This window comes from Dama dama, chromosome 30 (assembly GCF_033118175.1).
Source record: "Dama dama isolate Ldn47 chromosome 30, ASM3311817v1, whole genome shotgun sequence".
NCBI classification, from domain to species: Eukaryota; Metazoa; Chordata; class Mammalia; order Artiodactyla; family Cervidae; genus Dama; species Dama dama.
In genome coordinates this window covers 20,167,993-20,194,832 of record NC_083710.1, presented here as the reverse complement: position 1 = coordinate 20,194,832, position 26,840 = coordinate 20,167,993, and the positions used below count along the sequence as shown (strand labels likewise).

General features: G+C 43.1%; 1 protein-coding gene across 4 annotated transcripts in view; it reads left to right on the top strand.

Moving 5' to 3' along the window:
* Positions 1-26,840, top strand: part of LCP1 (lymphocyte cytosolic protein 1) — a 59,076-nt gene that overhangs the window by 10,254 nt on the left and 21,982 nt on the right. For 2 of the 4 annotated variants that reach the window (XM_061133493.1, XM_061133496.1), the window contains exons 2-8: positions 14,084-14,171; positions 14,992-15,155; positions 15,323-15,452; positions 17,597-17,729; positions 20,568-20,649; positions 22,814-22,979; positions 24,564-24,706. In XM_061133493.1, the coding sequence (XP_060989476.1) occupies positions 14,108-14,171; positions 14,992-15,155; positions 15,323-15,452; positions 17,597-17,729; positions 20,568-20,649; positions 22,814-22,979; positions 24,564-24,706 (882 nt within the window). In that variant the 5' untranslated portion in view covers positions 14,084-14,107. Of the gene's footprint in view, positions 1-4,136; positions 4,343-10,791; positions 10,814-14,083; positions 14,172-14,991; positions 15,156-15,322; positions 15,453-17,596; positions 17,730-20,567; positions 20,650-22,813; positions 22,980-24,563; positions 24,707-26,840 lie in introns of those variants that run through there. The other 2 variants (XM_061133494.1, XM_061133495.1) reach the window with 2 other exon arrangements.

The window sequence follows — 26,840 nt, the reverse complement described above, 5'->3', positions numbered from 1 at the left end:
TGTATGACAGACTGTAGGTCCATTCACATCTCTACAAGTGACCCAGTTTTGTTCCTCTACCTGGTTGAGTAATGTTCCGTTGTAGATATGTACCACATTGTCTTTATCCATTCACCTGCCGATGGACACTTAGGTTGTTCATGGGTGTGTATGTGTGTGTGCGTGAGTGCTCAGTCATGTCGGACTCTTTGCAACCCCTCAGAGTGTAGCCTACCAGGCTCCTCTGTTCATGGGATTTTCCCCGCAAGAACACTGGAGCGGTTTTCCATTTCTTCCTCTAGTAAGTTGTTCATATGGTAGTTCTGTTTTTGGTTTTTGAAGGAACCTCTGTACTGTTATCAATATCCCCATTTTATATATAAAGAAACTGAGACTCATAGAATTTAAGTAATGTGTATGCAAGTATGCAGAAAGAAGCCACTGCATCAGAAAATCCACCATCTTTTTGCTTTATAATGTTATTTCCTAGTTCACTCTTTTTTATGTATGTAGCAAGCTTAATTTCATAAAGAAAGATAAGATCATCAGTGGTTGGATTAGGTTTGTAAGAAACCCGTCATGCCCCCACACTCGCTTAGATTGGGAGAAATGGTCTTGTTATAGCCTCGGTGAAGCTGTAAACTAAATGTGTGCTGTTCTTGAAACAAGTGGAAGAAACTCCTCCCATTATCCTCCTCTCCATCCACATACGGAATACAGAAGATGTAAGTCCATCTTACATTTCATTGACTGTGCATCTCAGGGCTTTTTTTTTTTTAAAACCTCTTTGACTTTGATAGTTGCTCAGTCGTATCCAACTTCGGGACCCCATGGACTGTAGCCACCAGGATGCTCTGTCCATGAGATTCTCCAGCCAAGGATACTGGAGTGGGTTGCCGTTTTCTGCTCCAGGGGATCTTCCTGACCTAGCGATCGAACTTGGGTCTCCCATGTTGCAGTTAGATACTTTACCATCTGAGCCACCAGGGAAGCCCATAGTTGGCTTGTTTTTCTGATACTTTCTAGACCAAAGTAGGATTCTGGAGGCTCTTCTCCTCTTCTCTTATGAGTCAATGACTCACTTTGAGACTTCGGGGAGCAACCTCCCTTTTCAGGGCCCCCATTTTCCCATTTTCTCATGCTGCAGGGCCATACTGTCTGAGATTTCCCTGGTTCAGAGCGATGTAACCCTGGGCCAGTTACTTAAATCTCAGTTCCCTCATCTATAAAGAGGAAATAATCGTAATGCCACATAGAGTTGTGGTGGAATTCAGCGTGATAATGCTTAGAAAATATTTAGTGTTGAGTAACCACTAAGGGAACATTAGCTCGTCTTCCATTTGTCCTTTAGCTGTTGTTTTCTCTGGCCCAACATAGATAACCTTTCTATGGAGAGCATATGGCTTCGTCACTCTATATGAATAAGGAAAAGACTGACTGATCGTTAAGCAGGCTCCTTCCGCCTGTGGAAACTCAGGTCACATCTTAGTACTTCCGGGGCACCATGCATGTCTCCCCTGGGGGGAGCTGTGTTCCCCCTTCCTGCGAATCTAATAAGTCCTCCTGTTTTCTAGTGACTAGTGTCTTTCTCTCTTACCTAATAGGCCAGGGTCGCATCTTATATTTGCATCACCAGCATCCAACCATGACCTAGAATAGAGTAGGTACTTGGCAGATGTTGATTGAAAGAAGAAATGTACAAATAAATAGACGGTATGTATATTTATAAAACATGTAAAAGCATATACACCAAAATAGATCAGTTGTCACTAGGTGTTGGAGTTACAGGTGGCTTATATTTTATTCTTTTTACTCTTGTACATTTTCTAAAATAAACATATATTATTCTAAGATAAACATGTATTACTCTAAAAACAAGTTAGTAAAAACTGCAAAATGCCATATATCATATAGCTATTATTTACTGACTTAGTAGGGATGACAATTCAGAGGGCCCTATTCAAGAATTTGTTCTTCAGTTGGTTTGGTTTGTTGCCTGTTCTACTGCATGTAATAAGCCAATTTAATCACCCTTCGAGGAGGCTTCCCTGGTGGCTCAGTGGTAAAGAACCTGCTTGCCAATGCAGGCGACGTGGGTTCGACCCCTGGGTCAGGAAGATCTCCTGGAGAAGGAAATGGCAACCCACTCCAATGTTCTGGCCTGGAAAATCCCATGGACAGAAGAGCCTGGCAGGCTAGAGTCCATGGGGTCCCAACTAAAACAACGTAGTGGTGGACACGCAGGATTACCAGAGGAGCAATTTCATAGTCCAGATAGTGATGTGCAAATTATATTCAGGTGAACTCTGGCACCCATTCCAAGTTCTTTCCTGTGTGTGTAACTGATAAATTGAGTTTGTGCATCCAGACTGATTTTCCCCTCCTTTTTGTCCTGATCTGTCTCCACACCACAGTCCCTTCCCCCGCAGCAGGACTCGGCTCCAAGTGAGACACTGCACCCTGAGGTAGAGACCACAGCGTCAGCAGCGGCCAGCAGGGTTTACAGAAACTGCCCAGCCCCAGGCCCTGCTATCTCCCGCGGCTGGAGGCTGGGGCCCGGGAGCACCTGCAGCCCGGTTCAAAGACAGCCGAGAGACACTTGCAGAGTCGCTTTTCCCGCCAAGTGGCCTCATATAAACTTGACGCATCCGCTTGCCTTTTCTGACGTTTGTATCTTTCAGTGGGAGGGATATGATAAGTGTGAACACAAGAATGGCCTCCTCAGTGGCTCAGATGGTAAAGAATCTGCCTGCAATGCAGGAGACCCAGGTTCACTCCCTGGGTCAGAAAGGTCCCCTGGAGGAGGAAATGGCAACCCACTCCAGTATTCTTGCCTGGAGAATCCCATGGACAGAGGTTACCGTCCATGGGGTCATAAAGAGTCAGACATAACTGAGCAACTAACACTTTAACTGTCACGTGAGAATGTTAGTATTTAGCTCCTCAAAGAAGGTGAGAAGAAGCCTGCTCAAGCCCTGGGTACCATTAGTTTATGGGTTTGCTTCTTCACGCCTACAGCTGATTTCCTCCGTACCTACTACGCCCAGCCACGAGGCAGTGCTGTGAGATGACTCACATTTTGTAATCTCAGAATCTGCCAGGAGAAATGGAGGTGTGGACATTGGGGCTGAGCCACAGAGGTCTGAACCAGAGCTCAGAGAAGGAAGGACCACAGAGCCCCACCCAGCAGCCGGAAGGACAGGATGTCTCAGACCTTGCTAATCTCAGAGGTCTGAGGGTGTCATTTTCATATTCCCCTATGAATTTGGCGTTTTGTTTTTAGAACCTTATGCCTCAGTGTGAGTTAATCTTACTGTGGTTTGCTTTTGGGTTGCTAAAAACTATCAGAGGTCCTTCCTGTGAAGTCAAAAATGAAGGTACAGATGAATACACAGGGCGTTCATCCTGCCTCAGTCATTGTGACCCTGAAGATGCCAGTAGGATCTGTACATTGTAACAAATGTTACATGTTGGCATGGGCACATGTTGTTTGTACTCGGGACCTGGACACTGCCTTCTCGTTACCTAGATTAGGTTCTCCTTCAGGTGCAAGAAACATACATGACATTATATTCATAAGATATTTGAAATCATGGGGCATTTGTACTTTACCATTACGTTGAGCCAGTCTTACTTAAAGAATAACATTCCCTCCTAGGTTTGAAAACTTACTATCAAGGAAAGAGAGAAGTAAGGAGCCCTGGACGGCAGTCCCAGTGAGCTCTGTGACATTGGGCACATCTTTTAACTTGGGTGTCATTTCACTCCTCTGTGATAGGGGACTGACCAGATAGGAAATCTGGTCCTTTTATCTCTACGTCCTATGACTTGTTATTCTTGTATTCTCATTTAAGGAACTTGGCATAGATCCAGAAGATAGCAAAGAAAACTATTTGGAGAAAGAGAGCCTCCAAAAACAGGTCTAAAGAATTTTTTTTTTTTTGAAGGTCCAGTGGCTCTCACCAAGGCATGTGACGGAATTTTTATGAATCAAGCCGCTTCTGTAATTCCCTCTGAGAATAGCCCAAGAGAGGGCGCTTTCATCATATCAGCCAAGATTTAGGTTACAGGGTAGGCATGTGAGACACCGGAGAGTTTGTCGGGTTGCCTTATTTGGTATTTTTGAGAAAATAGTAGAAGGCTCTCTTTCTGGGACAGTGCTTGTGCACTCTTGCCTAGAAACCAGAAGTGAACTGGAGCAGCCGGACTTAAGCTGTACGCAGCGACCTCCCAGAAAGCGGAGCTCACGTGCCATTCTGGAAGCTTCCCTGCTCTGGACTGAGCAGGGGAGCCGCTGAGCTGTGGGCATCTGCCTGGGTCAGTGAGGAGAATGCATGAGGACAGAGCTTTTCCCGATGCTGAGGTAAGAGCAGGAACCAGGTGGGGCTGGGAGATGCTGGGTCCACTTCAGAGAAGATTCTTCTCCCCAGAGATGCTTCAGGGCCATGGCCACAGCTCCTCGTGGCCCCTGGCCCTTATCCTAGGCTCACTTGAAACGCACCCCACCCTGGATCTAACTTGTACCCTACACTTGTCAGCTAGTGAACAGACTTTTGGAACTTTTAACATGGAAGGGACTTCCTCTCCCAGTTTACAGATGAGGAAACTGAGGCCCAGAGAGGCTGATGTTGCACAGACAGGTAGCAGCCTGGGTCTTCTGATCCCCAAGCTCTCTCTTCCACTCCCCGCTGGTTATTGTGGTTTCCTTGGAGATGTCCACATGTCGAAATTATCTGCTTACCTGTAGATGTATTGCATGGGCTGATTGAGATGTTTGATGTTTTTATTTTTTGACAAGCTTCTGTGCTAATTTCTTACTCTTATCTCATCTTACCCCCCTCCACCCTTGCAGCCCTGTGTTTAGCCTTTTCACTTGTTCATTTTTGATCTTCAGAACTCTTTTCATTCTGTTAACCATTTGGCAGTAATGAGCTGTCATCTCTGTGTTGGATCTGAAACTTGACCTTTAACTGTGGGCTTCATGACGTCCCAGGGAGTCCCTTGCTTGTACCTAGTAACCAGGGCAGTGCTTTGCACGCAGACTCATAGGTGGAGTGAATGACTGAAGAAAATGAATGACGTCTGATATTGAGACAAGGCTGTCATAGTGGCTTGTCAACTAGTCCATAATAATATTCAGCTTTTTGAAAAGATGTGTGTGGGGTTCGCTGAGCTTCCAATAGGTGAAAGTCTGGATCTTAAGTCCTTGTGGTTGAATGTGGAATGAAGGGTAGCTGTGGTCTTTCTAGATGTGAATACCAAGACTATCACTGTCTGCAGCCCCGGGAAGGAGACAGAAGCCAAGGCAAGGAGGGCCTGGCAACCCCAGCTTGGAGCATCCCTTTTGCTTGCCAGAGGTTTACCCTGCGTCGCCTCCTTAGTGGAGCGGGCAGCTTGGTAGAAAACAGGCATCAGGGTGTGCTGGGAGGGGAGGTGGGGAGCGGGGCCCTCCTGAGTTGGGGCCAGAGCGGGGCTCCATGTACCACTGCTAATGCAGCTTCGAAGCCCCTCAGCTTCTGAGGCTGATCAGATCACAGAGACCCTCAGAGCAAGGCCAGGTCCATCAGGTTTGGAGTAATTGGGGCTGCTGGCTCCCTGGGGGTGTTTTCATCGCCTGAGATAGAGACAGAGCCCCTGAGCTTGTGCTGGGAGCAGCTTCCCGTGCTTCACTGACTGCTGCCGTGTTTCCCTCCGACACTTGCAGGGAAGAGTCCTGCCCCCTGCAGAGCCTTGGGAGAACCCGTGTGTCTGCAGGGAGAGAAAAGCCAATCTAAAAGAGATTCTGACTTGACCACAGAATTCACAAGGGCCCCTTTAAGTGGTCGTCTGTGTTTGAGGACATTTATAGTGATTTGGGGGCTTCCCAGGTGGCACTAGTGGTAAAGGGCCTACCTGCCAGTGCAGGAGACATAAGAGACCCAGGTTCAATTCCTGGGTTGGAAAGATCCCTTGGAGGAGGGCGTGGCAACCCACTCCAGCATTCCTGCCTGGAGAATCCCACGGACAGAGGAGCCTGGCGGGCTACAGTCCTTGGGGTCCCTAAGAGTCGGGCACGACCGAGCAGCTTGGCACACACGCATAGTTATTTGGTTCTTAAAAACAAAGGCATTTGAAAAATATATGTTGAGAATCATCCTTTCTGTGAAAGTTTGGAATATCTGTATCCACAGAGAAAATATCTTACATAGAAAATAGCTTACATAGAAAATTATCTCCCGTGTGCCCCCGCCAACCACACACAGTGTTCTACTTTGGAAAGGAAAGGGAACAGGATTAAGGGAAAGCAAAATTCCGTCCTTATCTGATATAACTGTAGCATGATTGCTTTTTCAAAAATTTATGGGGATTTTATTTGGCTTCGGAATCCTAAGTATTGTATGTTTCCCTTCTTTCAACATCAGAGTGTAAGGCTAAAGAGGGCAGATTGATGATGTTCTGGACGTCGCGTTGTTTGGGGTTTACTTATTGCTCAGTGAGGGGTTCGGAAGTTGTAGAATTTCCTCCTGGATACATACTGAATCAGAGGGAAAGCTGGAAACCTGGGTCCCGAGTTTCCTGTTGTGCTCGCCCCGCTGTGTCAAGTTGCAGAAAAAGTAGGGCACATTCAAAACAGTCCCTTGGCAATGTGATGCCAGGTTACAGAAAGGGCTGTGATCCCAGCAGTTATGTAATTGGGTATCAGTCTATCGAATCAAAGTACTGACCCACACAGCATTACCTGCTTTCAACAATGATGCCAGCCCAGGAGCGGTTCCACTCGGCACAGATCACGTGTTACCAGCCTTTCTGCTTCTTTTCATTGTCAGTTAGGAAACTCCTCAGAGAAAATTTAGCTTCCATTTTAACGTTCATTTTACAGCATGCATTTCCTTCTCTAAATTCTCCAGCACTGTGTTCTGTAGTAAACTCCTACAATTAGTTTCTACATTCAGATTTCAGGGAACTTGAGTGAAATGCTTTTAGTGTAAGAAGTCATTCTGAGAAATTATCTTTCACTACCCATCTGGAAAATACCAGCCTCCTTTAAACAGAGACTTAGAACTTGATGACCTAAAAGAAGGAACAGGTTTTGTGGCTTTTGAAGTTTGGAGGAGGGGGTAGGGGCAGTAATTTGATTTTCTTGAGGCTTTAAAAATAACCTTCTGAAAAGAACGACTGGTTCTTTCTTTGGCCAAATGTCCTGGGATTCTGTAATCATTGATTTAATAAATTTAAGTGCTTGCAGAAAAATGAGCGGCCAGACGTGACTTAGATGAATGATGTGAGATTTGTCTTCTTAGATTTATGATTTGGGCAGTGGTTCAGAAATGGGGTTCCAGAACTCACCACTGATTTGCAACAGACCTTAAAGTGGTTCTTGGCAAAGTCATAGTTAGATGATGTAGTCATTTAAAAGGACCCCACTTACTGCAGAAGCAACAGAGCAGAGCCCGAGAAAGAGCTCGTTCACGCCCTGGAAGGGACACGCCTTCCTCAACCACTTCTGCTAAGCTCCAAGTGGGAGCTTCCAAATGACCACAGCCACTCATTACTGCAGCGACCTCTCTAGAGTCAGCTGCCAATATGGTGCCAGTAATTTACAAACAGACCCTCGTCAATTATCTTTGGAAACTAACTCACACAATTATAATACAAGCCATCAAACACACATGAATTAACATGGGCAAATATTTTTTTTCATATTAGTAGACTGTGTGAAGTACCTAATACTTGATTCTAACCCCAGCCATATCCTTCTTAGAAATGGTCCGCTCTGCATGCTTTTCCATTAATTACCTCTTCTTCCTGCTCTGCCTTGTGAAATGCTGTTAAATTAAAGGGTCTGTTTGCAGTTGTGGGCCTTAATAGCCTGATTAATGGTCACTCCGGCCTTCTGCTGCTCTGCTCCTTCTGTTACAGACCCTAGCCTGGGAGTGCTTTGAAGACTTGTAAGCAAAGCACTTCATCTCATTGGAACTTCAGTCTGTCTATCTATAAAATGAGGGAGTTGTGCTAAATGATTTCTTAGATTCCTCTGTCTCTACAAGTTGGGTTGTGTTTCCAGGATTTACAGCTCACTCTGATGGTTAAAGAGATCCTCCCTCAACATCTATTCGTGTTTGGGCTCAACAAACAGCAAACAGTATCGTAGTAATTTAGGCTGGTGACTTCTTCTCCACTTCTCCTCTCAAACAAATTCAATCTATTCTCTTTCCCTTTAGCTTTTAAATCACTGAAAAGTGGAAGTGTTAGTCTCTCAGTCGTGTCCAACTCTTTGAGACCCATAACATGAACTGTAGCCCACGAGGCTCTTCTGTCCGTGGAATTCTCCAGGCAAGAATACCAGAGTGGGTTACCATTTCTTCTCCAGGAGATCTTCCTGGAGATGGAAGATGGAACCCCGGTCTCCTGCATTGCTGGCGGATTCTTTACCATCTAAGCCACCAGGGAGGGTTTTGACTTTTTTTCATTGGAAGGCTGTCTCACTATTTGGCGTCTCTGAGTTCAGTTCAGTTCAGCCGCTCAGTCATGTCCGACTCTTTGCAACCCCATGGACTGCAGCATGCCAGGCCTCCCAGTCCATCAACAACTCCCAGAGTCCACCCAAACCCATGTCCATTGAGTTGGTGATGCCATCCAACCATCTCGTCCTCTGTCATCCCCTTCTTCTCCTGCCTTCAATCTTTCCCAGCATCACGGTCTTTTCAAATGAGTCAGTTCTTCACATGAGATGCCCAAAGTATTGGAGTTTCAGCTTCAGCATCAGTCCTTCCAATGAATATTCAGGACAGATTTCTCTCTGAGAGATCCTCCCCTGAGATCCTCTCTCTGAGTTAATCCTCCCCATTTATATAAATCTTTTAGAAGATTTTAAAATAACCCTGTTTTCTTCCCTAGATCTTTTATTTGAATGGGCCCTGCAATTTTTTTGCTAAAGTATTTTTTGTTTTTTCACTATACCATGATCTTTATTTTTTTATTTTTTTGATGTGAACCATTTTTGAAGTTTTTATTGAATTTACTGTAATCTTGTTTCTATGTTGTGTTTTAGTTTTTTGGCCCTGAGGCACATGGGATCTGAGCTCCCCAACCAGGGGTGGAATCCACATCCCCTCCATTGGAAGGTGGAATCTTAACCCCTGGACCACCAGGGAAGTCCTCTGAACCACGATCTTTAGATGTTCTTTGTCACCTAATGCTGTAATTCTTTCATTTTTCCTCAACCCGGCCCTTGATCCTTAAAAGGCAGTCTCATTCCCTGCCTCTTTACACGTCTTTCTCACCACTCACTCACGTGCTCTAAAATCTAAAAGTCTTCTGTCAAAGAATAGGCCAAGTTTAGATTCAGAGACCCCATTCATTCTCTTGACCTTTAACATTGGTTCATGTTTTCAAAGTAGCTAGGGCAGCACCCTCACCTAAAATGAAGAGCAGTGTCTGCCTTATAGTAGGCTTTCGTAAATATTTGTAAGTGAATCGATTTATCTAGTAACCCTGTGAACATCTGTGAACCAAGAAATAGGACACCCCCAAAACAAGAAGGGCCAGCCTTTACCAAAGACTTTGCTAAAATATAATGGAGGAGATCCTTCTCTTCTTGGTAGAGAGTATAAAGAAGAATCAAACCAACTTAGTCATAAGAATTTAGTGAAGTATGCAAAATTACACACTGGTATCTTCCAGCAGAAGCTTTGATTTCTTAACACAGGAAAGCAAAAGCTTCCTGAGCTAGAACACCTGGATACACACTTCATATTCTGTTTTTTTTAAGATGGAAAAACTCAAACGAACTTTTTGGCCAAGCCAATACTTAATGAGTAATTGCTGGATGAGTGAATGGGTGGATGAAGTGAGCGTCTAAGAGAAATGCACAGCATCCTGGACAGACAGCATGGGGGAGGAGAGGAGACTCGAGCACTGGAATCCTGCTGCTCCTCTCCCCGGCTGTGTGGTCTGAGAGATGAATGTTAACTTCTCTGAGCTCCTGGTTCCTGCTCTGTGAAGTGTGAATGCATTAGCTGAGCTGTCAGTCTTCACTGTGGGACATTATAAGAAACCCAGAACTTGCGTTTACTACACCCCAGGAATGTCCTCTCACCCAGTTTGTGTGAAGGTACCACTCTTGGGCCTCAGTTCTGCTGCCCTAAGAAAACTGACTTTTCTCACGTAGATAGAATGAATTATGGAAGTGATAGCTCCTTTTTAGCATTTAACCTCTAGAGAACTTGGAACTAGATTTTCACAATGTGCAGTGTTTGAAGTATTAAGGCTCTCCCTCGCCGTTGTCTTATTTCACCTGTGCTTATTACTCCTTCTGCTTGATCACATTTTATTGGGTTTAGGTCTTAGGCTTGGGTCTATCCTTATAACTGGGCTCAAATTGGCTTGGAACAAGTGCATGGTATACGCATGTGCGCTCAGTCGTGTCCGACTCTGCAGCTCCATGGACTGTAGCCCGCCAGGCTCCTCTGTCCCTGGGATTCCACAGGCAAGAATACTGGAGTGGGTTGCCATTTCCTTCTCCGGGGGAATATTCCTGACCCAGGGATCAAAGCCATATCTCTTACATTTCCTGGCTTGATTTTTAAAAAGGAAACTAACAATAACAACAAAACTCAAGGGAAGAAAGAAAAGAAGGGAGGGAGGGAGGGAGGAAGGGAGGGAGGGAGACAGAGAAACAGACAAGCCCAAAAAGAAGAAAGAGAAGTGAAGGCAAGAAAGTCAGGTAACGGGTGCTGCCGGGCTCTGAAGTTATTGTGATGGCTGAGATTGTGTTTCCTTACACAGTTAAGCTCTCAACAGTTTCTGTCTTCTGTCCGAGAACCTAATGGGCCAATACCTTTGTAGATATAAGGTAAATAATAATACCATAGGTGCTTTTGATAATAAAAGATTGAAATAATAGCAATATATATAACTCCACAATTATATATATATATAAAATGGAAATAATAATAACTATATATAACTTAAATTATATATTAAATAACAAAATAAATTGAAATAGTAACCATATATAGAATCCCACAATTTAAAGGAATCGAAATAATAACAATATATATAATTCCACAGTTTTAAAATCATGCTCTTTGGAGTTCCCACCAGTGTGTAAGGAGGAAAGAAGATGGGATAGTGGAGGGAGGGGGGGGCATTTGGGTTTTTTTCAACTGAAGTCTTTCAGAGTTTTTTTTTTAATTGGATTTACAATATTATATTTTAATATAATAATTATTTTATGTTTAATTTTATATTTATATTTTGGTAATATTTATTTTATACAATAATTTACAATATTATATTAGTTTCAGGCATATAGCACAGTGATTCCTTTATACATATATAAATGTCTGTTCTTTTTCAGATTCTTTTGCATTTTAGGTTGTTACAAGGTATCAAATACAGTTCCCCATGCTATTCAGTAAATCCTTGTTGTATATGTATTTTATATATAGTACTGTGTATCTGTTAATCCCATACTCTTAATTTATCCCTCCCCAGAGTTATTTTTGTTATTGTTGTTTACATGTAAGGATTCTATTGACAGAGGGTTGCTTAGGAAAATGAAAGTTTGAAACTACTAATACATGTGATAAATGTATGTGGCAGTATAGACAGTTGGTGAATAAGGGATGTGTATTTGCAAAACTTAGCCTAGTGCATTTTGTTTGGCCAACAGGTTTGTGTTAAAACTGTTCACTGTCTTGTGTGGCTCGTTGTCACTGAGAAAAAAGTACAGCGGAAATGAAGTGCAAATATAAAAAAGGAAATCCATTTAAAACAACATTCTGTCACAAATTTTAAATCTTTTTTAAAATCAGTAACTTCACTAAAATGCCCCAAATGTAAATAGAAACACTTCTTCCACACTCTCACCCCGCTTATTGCTTCCCCATTGGGAAATTCCATAAGCTTTAACGGAACCCCTATTTGAAACATGGGCCTGTGAATTAGCTAGTGTGTTAGTCCCTTAGTCGTTTCGACTCTTTGCTACCCCATGGAGCCTGCCAGGCTCCTCTGTCCGTGGAATTCTCCAGGCGAGAATACTGGAGTGGGTTAGCTAGACAAGCATGTAATCCATTTTCTGTTGCATTCTCTTTCTACCCACTAGAGGGCAGCAATCATGCCTAGGAAAAGGGAAATTACTCCAGTACTAGGATAGTTTCTTAGCCAACACTAGTCTTTCTGAGAATACCTAAAAAGTCCCCCAAATTCCCATTAGACTTATTAGATGATCAGATTCCCTTCCTCTTTTCTAAAATAATCAGAGAACTTTGATAACTGATTTTGAAGTTATCTGTTGACTTGGCCAAACATACTCATTTGAAATACGAACATGAACATATCTCTAAAAATGACATTTATGTGAAAATTGTGTTTTTGTCATATATTTCTGTGGTTCAAACTACTCCAAAATGTTGGGATTTAAAACCCATCTCTCAGTTCTCTTGGTATCAGAATTCTGTGCAATTCTGCTTCCTGTGATGTTGTCTGGGACTGTGTTCATCCAGGGGCTCAAATGGGCTGGAATGTCCAAACTGGCCTGCTCTGCTGGTTGGCAGTTGATGCTGGTTGCTGCCTGGGAACTCAGCAGGGACCATTAACCAGAGCATCCAATTATCATACTTCCTGTGGCTTAGACATCTCAGAGCATGGCAGCTGGTTTCCAAGAGGGACCATCCCAAGGATGAGCATCCCAGAAGGAGGGAGCATTCCCAAAGGCAGGAAGCAGAAGTTTCCAGCCCAGACATGGCTTCTCTAGCCCTCTAAATACTAACAGCAGTCACAGAGTCAGCCTAGATTCAAGGAGAGGAAATAAGCTCCATCTCCTGACATGAGGAACAGCCTGATCACAGGGAGGAGAGAAACAGTGTGGACCATCTTTCAGTTCGGTTCAGTTCAGTTGCTCAGTCATGTCCGACTCTTTGCGACCCTATGAACTGCAGGCCTCCCTGTCCATCACCAACTTCTGGAGTTTACTCAAACTCATGTCCATTGAGTCAGTGATGCCATCCAACCATCTCATCCTCTGTTGCCCTCTTCTCCTCCTGCCTTCAATCTTTCCCAGCATCAGGGTCTTTTCCAAGGAGTTCAGTTCTTTGCATCAGGTGGCCAAAGTATTGGAGTTTCAGCTTCAGCATCAGTCCTTCCAATGAATATTCAGGACTGATTTCCTTCAGGATTTACTGTTTTGATCTCCTTGCAGTCCAAGGGACTCTCAAGAGTCTTCTCGAACACCACAGTTCAAAAGCATCAATTCTTCAGTGTTCAGCTTTCTTTATAGTCCAACTTTCACATCCATACATGATTACTAGAAAAACCATAGCTTTGAGTAGATGGATCTTTGTTGGCAAAGTAATGTCTCTGCTTTTTAATATGCTGTCTAGGTTTGTCATAGCTTTTCTTCCAGGGAGCAAGCGTCTTTTAATTTCATGGCTGCAGTCACCATCCGCAGTGATTTTGGAGCCCCCCAAAATAAAGTCTGTTAGTGTTTCCATTGTTTCCCCGTCTATTTGCCATGAAGTGATGAGACCGGATGCCATGATTTTAGTTTTCTGAATGTTGAGGACCATCTCTGGAGACCAGAAAGTGGAGTCCAGTTAAGAAAAAGGCTGTTTCTTTGATAATCAACAAGGACCTCCTGTGGCGCACAGGAAGCCCTGCTCAGTGCTGTGTGGCAGCCTGGATGGGAGGGGCTTTCAGGGGAGAATGGGTCAGGAAGATCCCCTGGAGAAGGGAACGGCAACCCACTCCAGGATCCTTGCCTGGAGAATCCCATGGACAGAGGAGCCTGGCGGGCTTCAGTCCATGGGATCGCAAAGAGTCGGATGTGACTGAGCCACTTTCCCTCACTCACTCATATGTGTGTGTGGTTGAGTTCCTTTGCTGTCCACCTGAAGCTATTACAATGTTGTTAATTGACTAAACTCCAATATAAAATAAAAAGTTAAAAATTTGAAGAAGATAAAATAAGAAAAAGTCCATTTCTTACCTTTTGGGAAGATAATTATAAGTCAAAAAGGGTGCAAAGAAATATTTCTTTACTTAATAAACAAGAATTGCTTCTCGATGTGGTATTTTAAGAAGATGCGCATCATTCACTCCCTGTGTTGTCCCCTCTCTGCAGAACTGTTGCCTAAAGCAGTAAAAAATGGCCAGAGGATCAGTATCCGATGAAGAAATGATGGAGCTCAGAGAAGCTTTTGCTAAAGTGGGTAAGTGAACCTGATACCTCAAGTCACACAATTCTCTACTTTTTTAGTAGCTTCAGGACAGAATCAGTGACTGGTAATATGAGCAAAATAGTAGAAAGGGCAAGAATATAGTGGTATTGATTACAGGAGCTAGGGAAATATTTTTGAAAGCTATTCTTCCAGAAAATTACTTCTTTCTCTATCAAAACGTGGCATATGAGTCCTTTTACACCTGTAGCTTTTCCTGGAAGTGGCCACTAAGTCTCAGCTTTTATGGCTTGTCTGCTTTTTTTGATTTCCTTTGTTTTTATAGTATTCTTTAACTTCCCAGATGACTCAGTGGTAAAGAATCCATCTACCAATGCAAGAGATTCGGATTTGATCCCTGGGTCAGGAAGATCCCCTGGAGAAGGAAATGGCAACCCACTCCAGTATTCTTGCCTGGAGAATCCCATGGACAGAGGAGCCTGGCAGGCTGTAGTCCATGGGATCTCTGTAGAGTAAGATATAACTTAGGGACTGAACAACAACAAATATTTTTTCTTAATCTGTAGCTCCAAGTCTGTGATTTATTTTCCCATCTGTTTCTGTAAGAGTCTCTTCAGCTTTTTGTCAGAACCTCTTTGTTGAAATTTTGACTCTTGGATGTTGGAAATGATGCTAATACCCATTTATAATAGCAACAGGTCTCTTGTGAGATTCTGACTTTGCATGGGGTCAGCTCACAACCCCTGAATGACTGCCTCTCCCACCCACTGTCCTCCCATCCGGCCTTCTCTCACCTCTCTTCGTGTTGTAACCCAGATTGCCCTGAGCCATCAGCTCCTCATTTGCCTTACAGATACCGATGGCAACGGGTACATCAGCTGCAATGAACTGAATGACTTGTTCAAGGCTGCCTGCTTGCCTCTGCCTGGTTATAGGGTGAGAGAAATTACAGAAAACCTGATGGCCACAGGTGACCTGGACCAGGATGGGAAGATCAGCTTTGATGAGTTTATCAAGGTGAGTATGATGCAGAAGCCAAGGAGATGCATTTGAAACATGGAAGTTCAATTTGAGAAATACCAGCAATACATTCCCATCTTTCGTGCTTCAGCATTGCTTATTCTTTCCTTTATGGTTTTCTACATCACAGATTAGGTTTCTAAAGATACGTTATGTGTTTGCAGGTTTTTCATGGCCTGAAAAGCACAGAGGTTGCCAAGACCTTTAGAAAAGCTATCAACAAGAAGGAAGGGATTTGTGCGATCGGGGGCACTTCCGAGCAGTCTAGTGTTGGCACTCAACACTCCTACTCAGGTAGGTGTCCCAGCCTGGGAGCTGGGAAGCAGAGGTGGAGAGACGGTTGGGATGAACTGAGGACAAAGGGAGAGGGAACCATGTGGAAAGGATCCACGTCTTTTGTGGTTACAGATTCCAAACTCAGCATTCAAACCTAAAGGGTGCAAAGAAAGACAGAAGTTAACCTGTGTTTATTAACTACTGCGTATCTTCCTGTGTATAGGTGGGCCCACAGTTCTGGCTCTAGATAGGGTCCAATGCCAAATAATCTCATCAGCATTTAAAAAGTGTATTACAGGGACTTCCCTGGTGGTCCAGTGGCTATGACTCTGCATTCCTAATACAGGGGGCCTGGGTTCAATCCCTGGTCAGGGAACTAGATCCCACCTGCCACAACTAAGGCTCAGTGCAGCCAAATAAATAAATGAATTAAAAAAGAAAACTTTAAAAAGCATATTAAAGGCTGCCAAAACTCCTTTGTAAATCTTTTGAACAAAAAGGCTTCTACCTCCAAAATTCATGATGGTTCTTAATTCTTGCTGAGCAGTCCAAAAAAAAATTGTGTTTTCATTGATTTGGAGGAAAATTGTATGTTTATTCTGAAGGCTGCCATCCATCAGCCTTCATGGAAACTGCTAATAGCCCAAACAGTACAGTAATCTGATAATTCCAGTAATTCCTGTGGTCTTCAAAACACTGTTTGATCTTAAAGATCAGCTCATGCTTAAGTATCATTCTTAATGGCAAAGACCAAGTTCAGCCTTTTATTTTTAAATATAGGAAATTTTACAGGCTTTTGCTTTGTAAATGTGCATTAGGAATCTTCAAGACAATAATATGCTGTGTGAAATCTTCAAGACAATAATATGCTAATGCAATGTTTCCCAAACTATTGTGACTCAGAATTCTTCTGAGGGTCATTCCTGCTTTCAGTAACACAATTTGGGAAACACGGTGCTGGGCTATAAGGCATAACTTGAGGCTTTATTAAAATTTCTTAAGTCAATTTCTGGCAGCTTTACTGATAGAAAAGAAATATCATATCACAAGTGATTTCATTTCATAACATTTTCGTTATACAGTTTCCCCCCCACTATCTGAAAGTACAGCATTTCTATGAAACTTTCTGTAAACCAAAGTGGTGCAAAGTGAAGAAGCAGTTACCTTAGGTCGTATCTTGCTGATGGATGCACGGAATACATTGAGATGAGGCAGAGGCTCACAGACTCAGTTCAGAACAATGGCAGCTTGATGCTGGGATGCTGTGTATGGTCCCAAGAAACGAGCTGGGTGGTGGTACTCTGCTTGCTGGGATACCCACTGCCTCTGCAAAACGAACACTGAGCACTATTTTTACTTTTCACCTTTTTTCATAAAAGCAAAAATCCCCTGCGGATTTCTTGTGGTGAGCAAAAACAGGTACTGATGTAGCTCTTTTGCAAAAACAAGGTGACATAAAGTGAACTTTTGAAAAGCAGAGATGCCTGTAATTGTATAAAGAATCTCAGAGACATTGCAAAGATTGCCTGTGATCACCCCACCCTGAAAGCAGCAGGGCGAGAGGCGGAACCCCGAGTTTTATCATGTAAGCATTGGACCATATTCATATTTGGATTGTATAGAAATATAAACATTTAATTATTTATATATTTACATATATAAAAATAGATAGTGGCTCAGACAGCAAAGAATCTGTCTGCAATGCAGGAGACCTGGGTTTAATCCCTGGGTTGGGAAGATTCCATGCACAGGGCGTAGGAAATGGCAACCCACTCCAGTGTTCTTGCCTGGGAAATTCCATGGACAGAGGAGCCTGGTGGGCTATAGTCCATGGAGTTGCAAAGAATCGAATATGACTGGGTGACTTTCACCTCACTTCATTTTTGCATTTACTTCTAAATATATTTGCATATCTATAGCTTCTAAATTTGCTTACTATATGTATGTTTTATGACTTGGACATAAAACAGATTCTGTGCCTATTTCCCAAATCATCTGAGATTTTTTATTATCAATAAATGTGAGATGATAGGATAACGGACCAGATGAACCTCACAATGTCTCTTCTGGGCATGAGAATCTAACAGCCATGTATGTATACGATTTTGCTTGTACCAGATTTTTCACTTTGTAAATAAGTCACTTTAATCATTTACTTGCAGAGGAAGAGAAGTATGCCTTTGTCAACTGGATAAACAAAGCCCTGGAAAATGACCCCGATTGTCGGCACGTCATCCCAATGGATCCTAACACCAATGATCTCTTCAGTGCTGTTGGAGATGGCATCGTGCTTTGGTAAAAAACACTCCCTCCTGGTCTTGGCTTCCTAAAGTTTCCCTAGAATTTTCTGGAATACCCACCACTTGCTGTGTTGATCCTTTTAGGCTCACTTCTTTTGATGCTTAGCTGGACCTGATGCTTTTCTGGATTTTCATGTGGAAGGTCCATGAGAGCAAACTGATTTCAGAAGCAATTTATGGGACTTCCCTGGTGGTCCAGCAGTTAGAACTTCCCCTTCCAATGCAGTGGGTGCGGGTTCAATCTCTGGTCAGGGAGCTAAAATCCCACATGCCTCTCAGTCAAAAAACCAAAATGTAAAGTAGAGGCAATACTGTAACAAATTCAATAAAAACTTAAAAATGGTCCACATTCTTTCTTAAAAGCAACTAATAATGAGAAATATAAAACTACTCTCACTTGGGTGGAGGAGAGGGAGGCATAGATCAGAGAGAAACGTGAACGTAGGGCCATAGGAACACAAGGTCAATGGCAATTACTTTTGGGTTCTATGCTATTTTTCTTCATCTGAGCACGGCCCGTCATCAGAGTGCATAGAACTGAATAGGAAACAGCAGAATAATGATCGGAGCGTCCAACGCCAGTCCTCAGGCAGAGGGGCTACTGCATGGTGCACACACGCTCAGGGCGCCTGGAAGAGGAGAGCTGTGTTCTCTTCACGGGAGGCTCTCGGCGCCGCCGGTCAGTTCAGGATGGTGACTTTGAAAGAGCCGCTGTGGCTGTTGCTTTGGCAGCCTCTCTGTCATCGTGAGGCATGGTGTAATTCAGGAGGCTTGAAATGCCTCGTCTCAGGTGGGCTCAGGAATTGAAGGAAAGGATGAGTGGGCAGGACTTTAACCGCCCACCCCCATCCTTCCTCTGCTCTGACCAGAGCAATTGCATTTTATTTATTAGAGTTCACTGTGAGATTTCATTTTTATAAAGTTCAACTGTTAAAAAGACATCAAAAACCTAGTGCACAGGATCAGGTCCTGACTCTTTCCATGGGTACCCCAGGCATCACCTGGTCTTCCCTCAATCTCCTAGTCTGACCTCCCAAGGCCTGCATGACTCAGGCCCCCCGTCCAAGGTACCATTGAAGGGTTCCACGAGTGACTGGCCGCACCGGCAGCCATGCGCGCTCTTCCCCATACACAGCCTGCTTACATCTTGCAACTCCGGCTTTGCCTTTTATTTTCCTTTTTAAGAATGCCCTTCCCCACCCTCTCCTCCTACATGAATCCATTTACTACATGATTCCTACATGAATCCAAGGTTTCCAATCTGTTCCAACTCCTAGTGATTTCTCCCTTCACTGAATTCTTAAAGCACATATAGTTTGTAGTCCTTTGGGAGACAGTATAGTATTCTGCTTTGGACTGTTAACGTAACTTTTGACACCCGTATCTTTTTTCTCTGAAATTTGACTGTAAGCTTTTCTTTTTAATAAATACATTTTATTTATTTTTAAATAATAAAATAAAATTAAATAAATACAATAAATTTTATTTATAATAGAATAAATTTATTTATTTGGCTACACTGGATCTTAGTTGTAGAACACAGGATCTTCAATCTTAGTTGGGGCACGCAGGGTCTTTTTATTTGAGGCATGCAGTATCTAGTTCCCTGACCAGGGATCAAGCCCTGACCCTCTACATTGGGAGCGTGGAGTCTTAGCCCCTGGACCACCAGGAGAGTCCCTCAACTATAAGCTTTTCAAAGGCAGGGATATCTTTTTCTTCTCTAAGCCACGCTGCTCTACTGCCATCTCCCATAGCTTCTAGTTCACTATTAGTTTCATATTTTTCAAATAATGATTTAGGGGTTTGTTTTGCCTAAATTTCAATAAAGTGCTTTTTATTTAAATAAAATACACACACACACACACACACACACACACACACACACACACGGCAAAGTTGTAGAAATACGTATTTAAAGAACAACCACAAGAAAAGGTAATTGCTTAAAAATTGTTAGGAAATTGTTAGGAAATCAATGCTAATTTCTTTTATTAAAAAAAAAGGAATAGTCACATTCAAGTTTATTACTCTTTGATTTTGTTGTTGTTCCTTTGGACTTTCTTCCCCCAAACTTCTTTAAATAAGATGGAAGTGGCCAAAGAACTTTTATTTTTAATAACCTCATGTAGGTTAAACCAATGCAAAGTGGATAAAATCAGTTTTTCATAATTAATAATTGCTTATTTTGAATGTCTGGTCAATATATTAGATACTTAAGTGGCAGACATTTCTAACGTACGGGTACTCTAATGATTACAGGAGATAATAAAACATTTCATCATGTGGTTAGTTGAAGGTATGCTGCTGCTGCTGCTGCTAAGTCGTTTTAGTCGTGTCCAGCTCTGTGCGACCCCATAGACTGCAGCCCACCAGGCTCTGCCGTCCCTGGGATGTTGAAGGTATAGAGTTTGACCAGATCTCAAATAGAAATTTAGACATTATACACACTCAGATTGTGTATGGATGATCTTTTATATGGTGGGGGCAAGTCTCATGACTGAGAAGGAGAACTCATGAGAATTTGCTTTGGCTATCCACCCAGAATTTCCTAATTAAAGGAACCAGAATAATTTTTCAGCTTTTTGGTGAATGGATGAAATAGGATCCTTATTTCTTGCTTCACTGTGTTAGTAAGACTTCAAGGAGGATGAACCTTTTCCACAGATAGTTTGAATCTAGTTAAAATTGCATAACCGATATTATATTTGAACATTGAGTAGCGCAGATTATGGTGCTGTCTTATCTGCTTACGGCATCACTAGAATTTAAATTCCATGTCATTAGGCTCTTTTATTTAGAAGCCTGCTTTCTTTCATTGTTTCTCTTTCAGTAAAATGATCAATCTGTCAGTGCCGGACACAATTGATGAGAGGACAATCAACAAAAAGAAACTCACCCCTTTCACCATTCAGGTACATCTTCCCTGTGTTACCTTAATTAATATAGTGTTGTGCTTAGAAGGAATGGGTCATCATCACTGCCAAGCCGGGCCTTTTCAGATGTTCAAACATTATTCCTCCAACCCAGGCTCTGGGCTGGTCATCTGTCATGACCAGTGGGCACAGGGGAAAACATTTTTACTTCATCTTTTATTAATATAGTGGGGGTAGGTGGAGTTGGTGAGTGTTAGTCGTTGGGGGTAGACTTTGTTTTGGCCACTTATGAATAAAATTCACACTGGCTCAAGTTTTAACTCAGACTTCCCCTGGCAATTTATCTTTGAGCTGATGCCAGATACACAGCATTTTATCTGAAAAGATTAGCCTTTCTAAGAAGTGAGGGGGTGAACACAGGAAGTGCTCCAGCAGCCTCCACAGTGGTGTCGGCCAAAGCCACCAGTGTGATAAATATAACTTGTTTTTATGCCTTCGATTTGTTGATTAACTGGAACAGTGACTGGGAGTAAGTAAGCTGCATTTCTGTGCTGTGTTCCAGCATTTTAACATTATTGTAATCTTCTCGCTTGGAAGCCACGTCTCACTTCTTAAATCATGAACAATAAATTATGTCCTGTTTGGATTTAAGCAACCCTGTGTTCTTAAAAAATGGAAGCTGTGATCAAAGCAAGAACTATGATTAAATGTATATGAAGGCACTTAACGTCATATTTAATCTTGCTGTTACATTTTAGTCTTTGCCGTAACTGGACCCCATATTTTTTTACTTGTCGTTTGAGTTCTGTGTGTGTGTGCTTAGTCGTTCAGTTGTGCCCGAATCTTTGTGACCCCATGGACTGTAGCCCACCAGGCTCCTCTGTCCATGGAATTTCCCAGGCAAGAATACTGGAATGGGTTGCCATTGCCTACTCCAGGAGATCTTCTCCACCCAGGGATCGAACCCACATCTCCTGCGTCTCCTGCATTGGCAGGCAGATTCTTTACCACGGAGCCACCTGGGAAGCCCTTTCTTATGATAGTGCTCTTCCAAATTCCCTGGTGGCCTGTGTTTTGTTTTGTTTTTAATTTATCATGAAAACAAGTTCTATGGGTAAGAACTTGCCCCTGGTAAGTCCTGCTTTGCAGACCCAGAATAATAGTACGGTTGACCCTTGAACAGCATGAGGGTTGGGGTGTCCACCCTCTGCTCCATCTGAAATCTGAATATTATTTACAGTCTGTGTTTCCTGTACTTGGTTCTTCCATGACCATGGTTCTTCATCTGCGGATTGGACCAGCCATGGGTCATGTAGTACTATAGTATTCACTATATTTATACATTGGAGAAGGAAATGGCAACGCACTCCAGTATTCTTGCCTGGAGAATTCCATGGGCAGAGGAGCCTGGTGGGCCCTAGTCCACGGGGTCGCAAAGAGTCGGACACGACTGAGTGATGAACACGATATTTATACATAGTGGGTCCATACACTTATGTGGGTCTGAGCAGCTCAGACCTGTGGCTTTCAAGGTCAGCTATATAAAAACCCTGGATTGAAAACGTCATTGACCCTATTCCAACTGTATATGTGTCACCTTACATAGATTGTTATTAGTTTATAAGAACGTATAATCTGTATGTATGTGGATAGGCATATGTGTATTTGTATATATGTTGTGTGTACTCAAGGACCCTAGATATTATGGATACTTTCAATAAATTATCCTTGGAAAAACCACCATGTCTTGTCCAGGAAGTTGATTTGTATCTTTTTCATTCCTTCAATAACCAGTCTGCAAGTCAAAAACTATTTTGGCGTTCTCTTTTATGACCTTGATTTATATCAACAGCTGGCTTATTGACAATAACTGGTGACGAGACAGTGGCTGTCCTCAGAGGTGCCCCTTTACTTCTGGCTGATGGAGATGCTGAGTGTGGAGGCTCCATCACAGAGCAGTGTGAAAAATAAGACTCATTAGTTTCATCCTGACCAGGGTGAGCTGCCTGATCCTAGTATCTAGGTTGCTAGATTTTCTCTTTCAGATATTCCTGCTTTTTTCCAATATTTAAGCCTAGTGAAGACAATGCCCCTAGACCTGTGAACTTTCCAGAAGCGAAACACTGTTGCTTTGCCAATCAATAAAGATCATTTGGCATCTGCAAAGTCAAAAACAAAACTTGCATTATTTTTTCTCCTTCAGGAAAATTTGAACCTGGCTCTGAACTCTGCCTCAGCCATCGGGTGCCACGTGGTTAATATCGGCGCTGAGGACTTAAAGGAGGGGAAGCCTTACCTGGTCCTGGGACTGTTGTGGCAGGTCATCAAGATTGGGTTATTTGCCGACATTGAGCTCAGCAGAAACGAAGGTACGAGCAAAGCCTCCAACGTGAATAATGGCCTGACTTTTTGTTAATGCCGATGTTGAAGGTTGTACGAGGAAGATGTCATGAGTTGTCAAGCGCAGAATCTTCAGTTTTTGAAACTATAGTTATATCCAGTCCATTTTACTATAACACATTCTGTCCACACTGCCCAGAGCAAATGCCTTTTAAAGACCACAGACTAAAAAGGAGGCTTGTTTAGAACCTGTAGCTCTGTCTAGCTGTCTGGGACTCCAACCTCAAGAGCTTTTCTGAGTTCACTTTGCCTTTAGATGCTTTGTAACAAATTAGGCTATTTTAAACTTGGATTTTACAAAGCGATTTGCGTTCATATACTGCAGTGATAGTACCAGATTAGGAGAAATGCCATCTCTTTTTTTTACCAAGATTATAGGAAATTACATTTAGGGTTTTAGAGTTCTCAACCAAATATTGTAGCTGTCAGTCTTATTCCATCTGCTGTCAGTATCCTAAGTGTTTCAACAATTCAGCCTGTCTCTTGGACAGTAGTAGTAGACCTTGACAAATATCAATACTCAGCACACTGTTACCTTTCATTTTTCCTGTGTAGACCCTACTAATATGAAATCTGTAGCCAGATTCTGGCCTTTAGTTATACATGCATTTTATTAACATGTCCAAATCAAAATACCCAGGGAAGACTTCTGGGGTACCATTTGAAAACCAGTGTATTATATTAAACAGAATATAAAGAATAAAAAAGCAAATAGGGAAACTTAGAACGCATTAGAAAGAATATTGATTCACAAATGATGACCTCAGCTAAATTTAGACCTTCTCGCTGAACAAAAGTGATTTAATTCATCCGGGAAACACAGAGGAAAGAGTTAATTGCACTTTTTGACTTGCTGTCATTATGCAGGTAAGCATTGGAAATGTAAAACACCTATGAAAATAAACAAGAGGACATTGTCGTTATCACAAAATTGATCTCTTAAAATGTTGTCCTATCATGAAATGTGTTCTAACAGACCCAGCAGAGTATTCCGAGTCGATAGGCTTGATTATTTCCGCAGTTCTGCCCCTGTTTTCTTAGGCATAGTGCTGACATTCACTGGTGTCATGCCTTCTCCACCCATAGAGGCCTCCCTGGTGGCTCAGATGGTAAAGAATCTGTCTGCAATTCTGCAGGAGACCCAGGTTCGAGCCATGGGTTGGGAAGATCCTCTGGAGAAGGGAATGACTACCCATTCCAGTAGTCTTGCCTGGAGTATTCCATGGACAGTCCATGATATCGCAAAGAGTCAGACATGACTGAGCAATTCACAGTTTCACTTTCTTCTCCACCCCCAAAATGGGGATAATAAATAGGCTCATAATACCTTACACCTCTTTTTAGGGAATAATACTAAGATGTTTATTCCATGGGCAAGGCCATACAGCGCTTTATCCCAGAGAGATAGCTTGGTACCTTTGCCTTCCCAGCAGGGCTCAGTTTAAGTTGTCACTAATCCCCCACCCCCAATCCCCTGCATTTATTTAAGTTGTCACTGATCCCCGCCAAGTATCCCCTGCATTCATTTTGCTTCGCTCTTTGTGCTTCTTCAGCACTGGCTGCTCTTCTGAGAGAGGGGGAGAGTCTGGAGGACCTGATGAAACTCTCTCCTGAGGAGCTCCTGCTGAGATGGGCTAACTACCACCTGGAAAATGCCGGCTGCAACAAAATCAACAACTTCAGCAGCGACATCAAGGTAGGAGGACCGGAGTTGGAACGTGACTAAAGCCACAGCAGTGGAGGGGATACGGGCGTCCATGGAGACAAATGAAGACACGGGCTTCATCTCTTCAGGAGCCCCAGGGCTTGCGGGAGTGGCCGGCGCTGCTTTGGAGCCTGTGCTGTTCTCAGGGCCGTGCGCAGCCCCAGCTCTGGGCCACGTACAGATCTGTCCGAGGCCCTAGTAGCTGAATGGCACCAAACGTGATGGGTGTTCCCTAGAGTTTCAACATCCCGATACAGAGGGATGAGGGTGAAATAGACAAAGGGCAAGAGAAAAGACTGATTTTCAGGTGAAGAGAGTCTCCATAGGATTCTAATGTCTTTCTGATTTTGTCAACGGGAGCATCAGATGGGGATTCCTTTCCAAAGAAAATCAAACCAGGATTACTCTTCTAATTACATTTAATCATAGCAAAGACTGCATGCTGGGTACCATTCTAACTGCGTTATGCATGTATCGACTCTTCTGATCCTCATGACACATCTTTGAGATAAGGGTTATTCTTTGCTCATTTTGCAGGTAAGGAAACCAAGGTAAAGAGAATATAAGGAACTTGTTCAAGTTCACAGAGCTGGAGAATGGGGCCCGGGCTCCAGTTGAGCAGTTGATCTCCATGGTCCTTGACCACCATACACAGTGCTCCTCTAAAAACAATTTGTAAACTTCTTGAAAGCTTTGCATTTGTAGAAACCAGAGTGATACTGTAAAGATAATGATTCTGGAAACCATCTGCAATGAGAATTAACCCCAGAAAATGTAGAAGACACAAGTAGTCCTACAACAGGGATCCAAAGGTTGAAAAGCTAAGGAAACATGCCTCGTGGTTTGCAAGTTTGTGAAAAGTTCCATGTCAGGGTTGTTGGCACTGATGACAGATATATCCAGATAGAAAGAGCTTAAGGAGCAGGAAGGAATGTCAGTCCCCAGTAGGAAATGGTATGAGATGCTGGTGTGCAAAGTGAGGAAAATAATTCAGTCTTCCACTTTCTCAAAAGTTAAAAAAAGACATTTTCTCCAAAGAGGAAGAGTCAGAGGAAAGGTCACATGACCCACTGAGAGTCAACTCCAGCTTTTAATTCTTGAGTGACAGCTTCCCTCTTTCTCTGGCTTTTAGAATTCAAGGTCTGCCAGGCACAGTACCAGTTAGAGCAAAGCTTCTAGGTGGAAAGTCCCCCATTCCTCAGGACATCAGCTAGTGATGCCGTTTGTTTTTTCTAACTACACAGTTTCATTGGTTATTCACATTCTTCTGGCACGAGCAGCCAGCCTAGAATTTAACAGGAGTTGGATGGCATCATCTCCCTCCACACTCAACAGTTAGACTTGGCCATTATTTCAGTCACACTTTTCAGACAAAATTAGGATGCTTAGTCTGAGCCATAGATGTACCTGATTCCCTGTGACTGAAAGGCTGTGTTCTTTAGAACATGAGGTAGGAGCTGGCAGGCTGGGCACAGGTACGGGGGTTGTTGTGCCTGTTCTCTGGGAGCAGCTGCATCACCACCGAGGTCAGTGCTGAGACGTATAAGTCAGCATCTGGCAACTTTAGGGGATGCCTTTAAATCACACCAAGTCAGCAAAGGAGGGGGAAACAGCCACCACAGAGTGAATGAAACAGGTTTCTTAGGGTCCCGTGCAATGAGATGACTCGTAGCAAAGCTCAACAGATGTGACACGTGACATGCAGATTTTATTCATGCCTAACATCTGCATGGAGAGCTTCCCTGGTGGCTCAGATGGCAAAGAACCCACCTGCCAATGCAGGAGACCCGGGTTCCATCCCTGGGTCGGGAAGATTCCCCTGGAGAAGGAAATGGCAACCCACTCCAATATTCTTGCCTGGAGAATCCCAAGGACAGAGGAGCCTGGTGGGCTACAGTCCATGGCATTGCAAGGGTAGGACACGACTTAAGGACTAAACAACAAAACAGCTACATGGAACTTTCACTGACTTCGAAATAGCTATAGCAGAAAGTAAGAGAAGGGGAGGGTAGAAAGGAGAGATGCAAATCTGGTTCCCGGATGCAGCATCTGTGCCTGGCACTGTCTCTTCTCATCTTTCTAAGGTCAAAGGGTGAGCGTACCTCTGGTCTAAAACTGGCTCTAC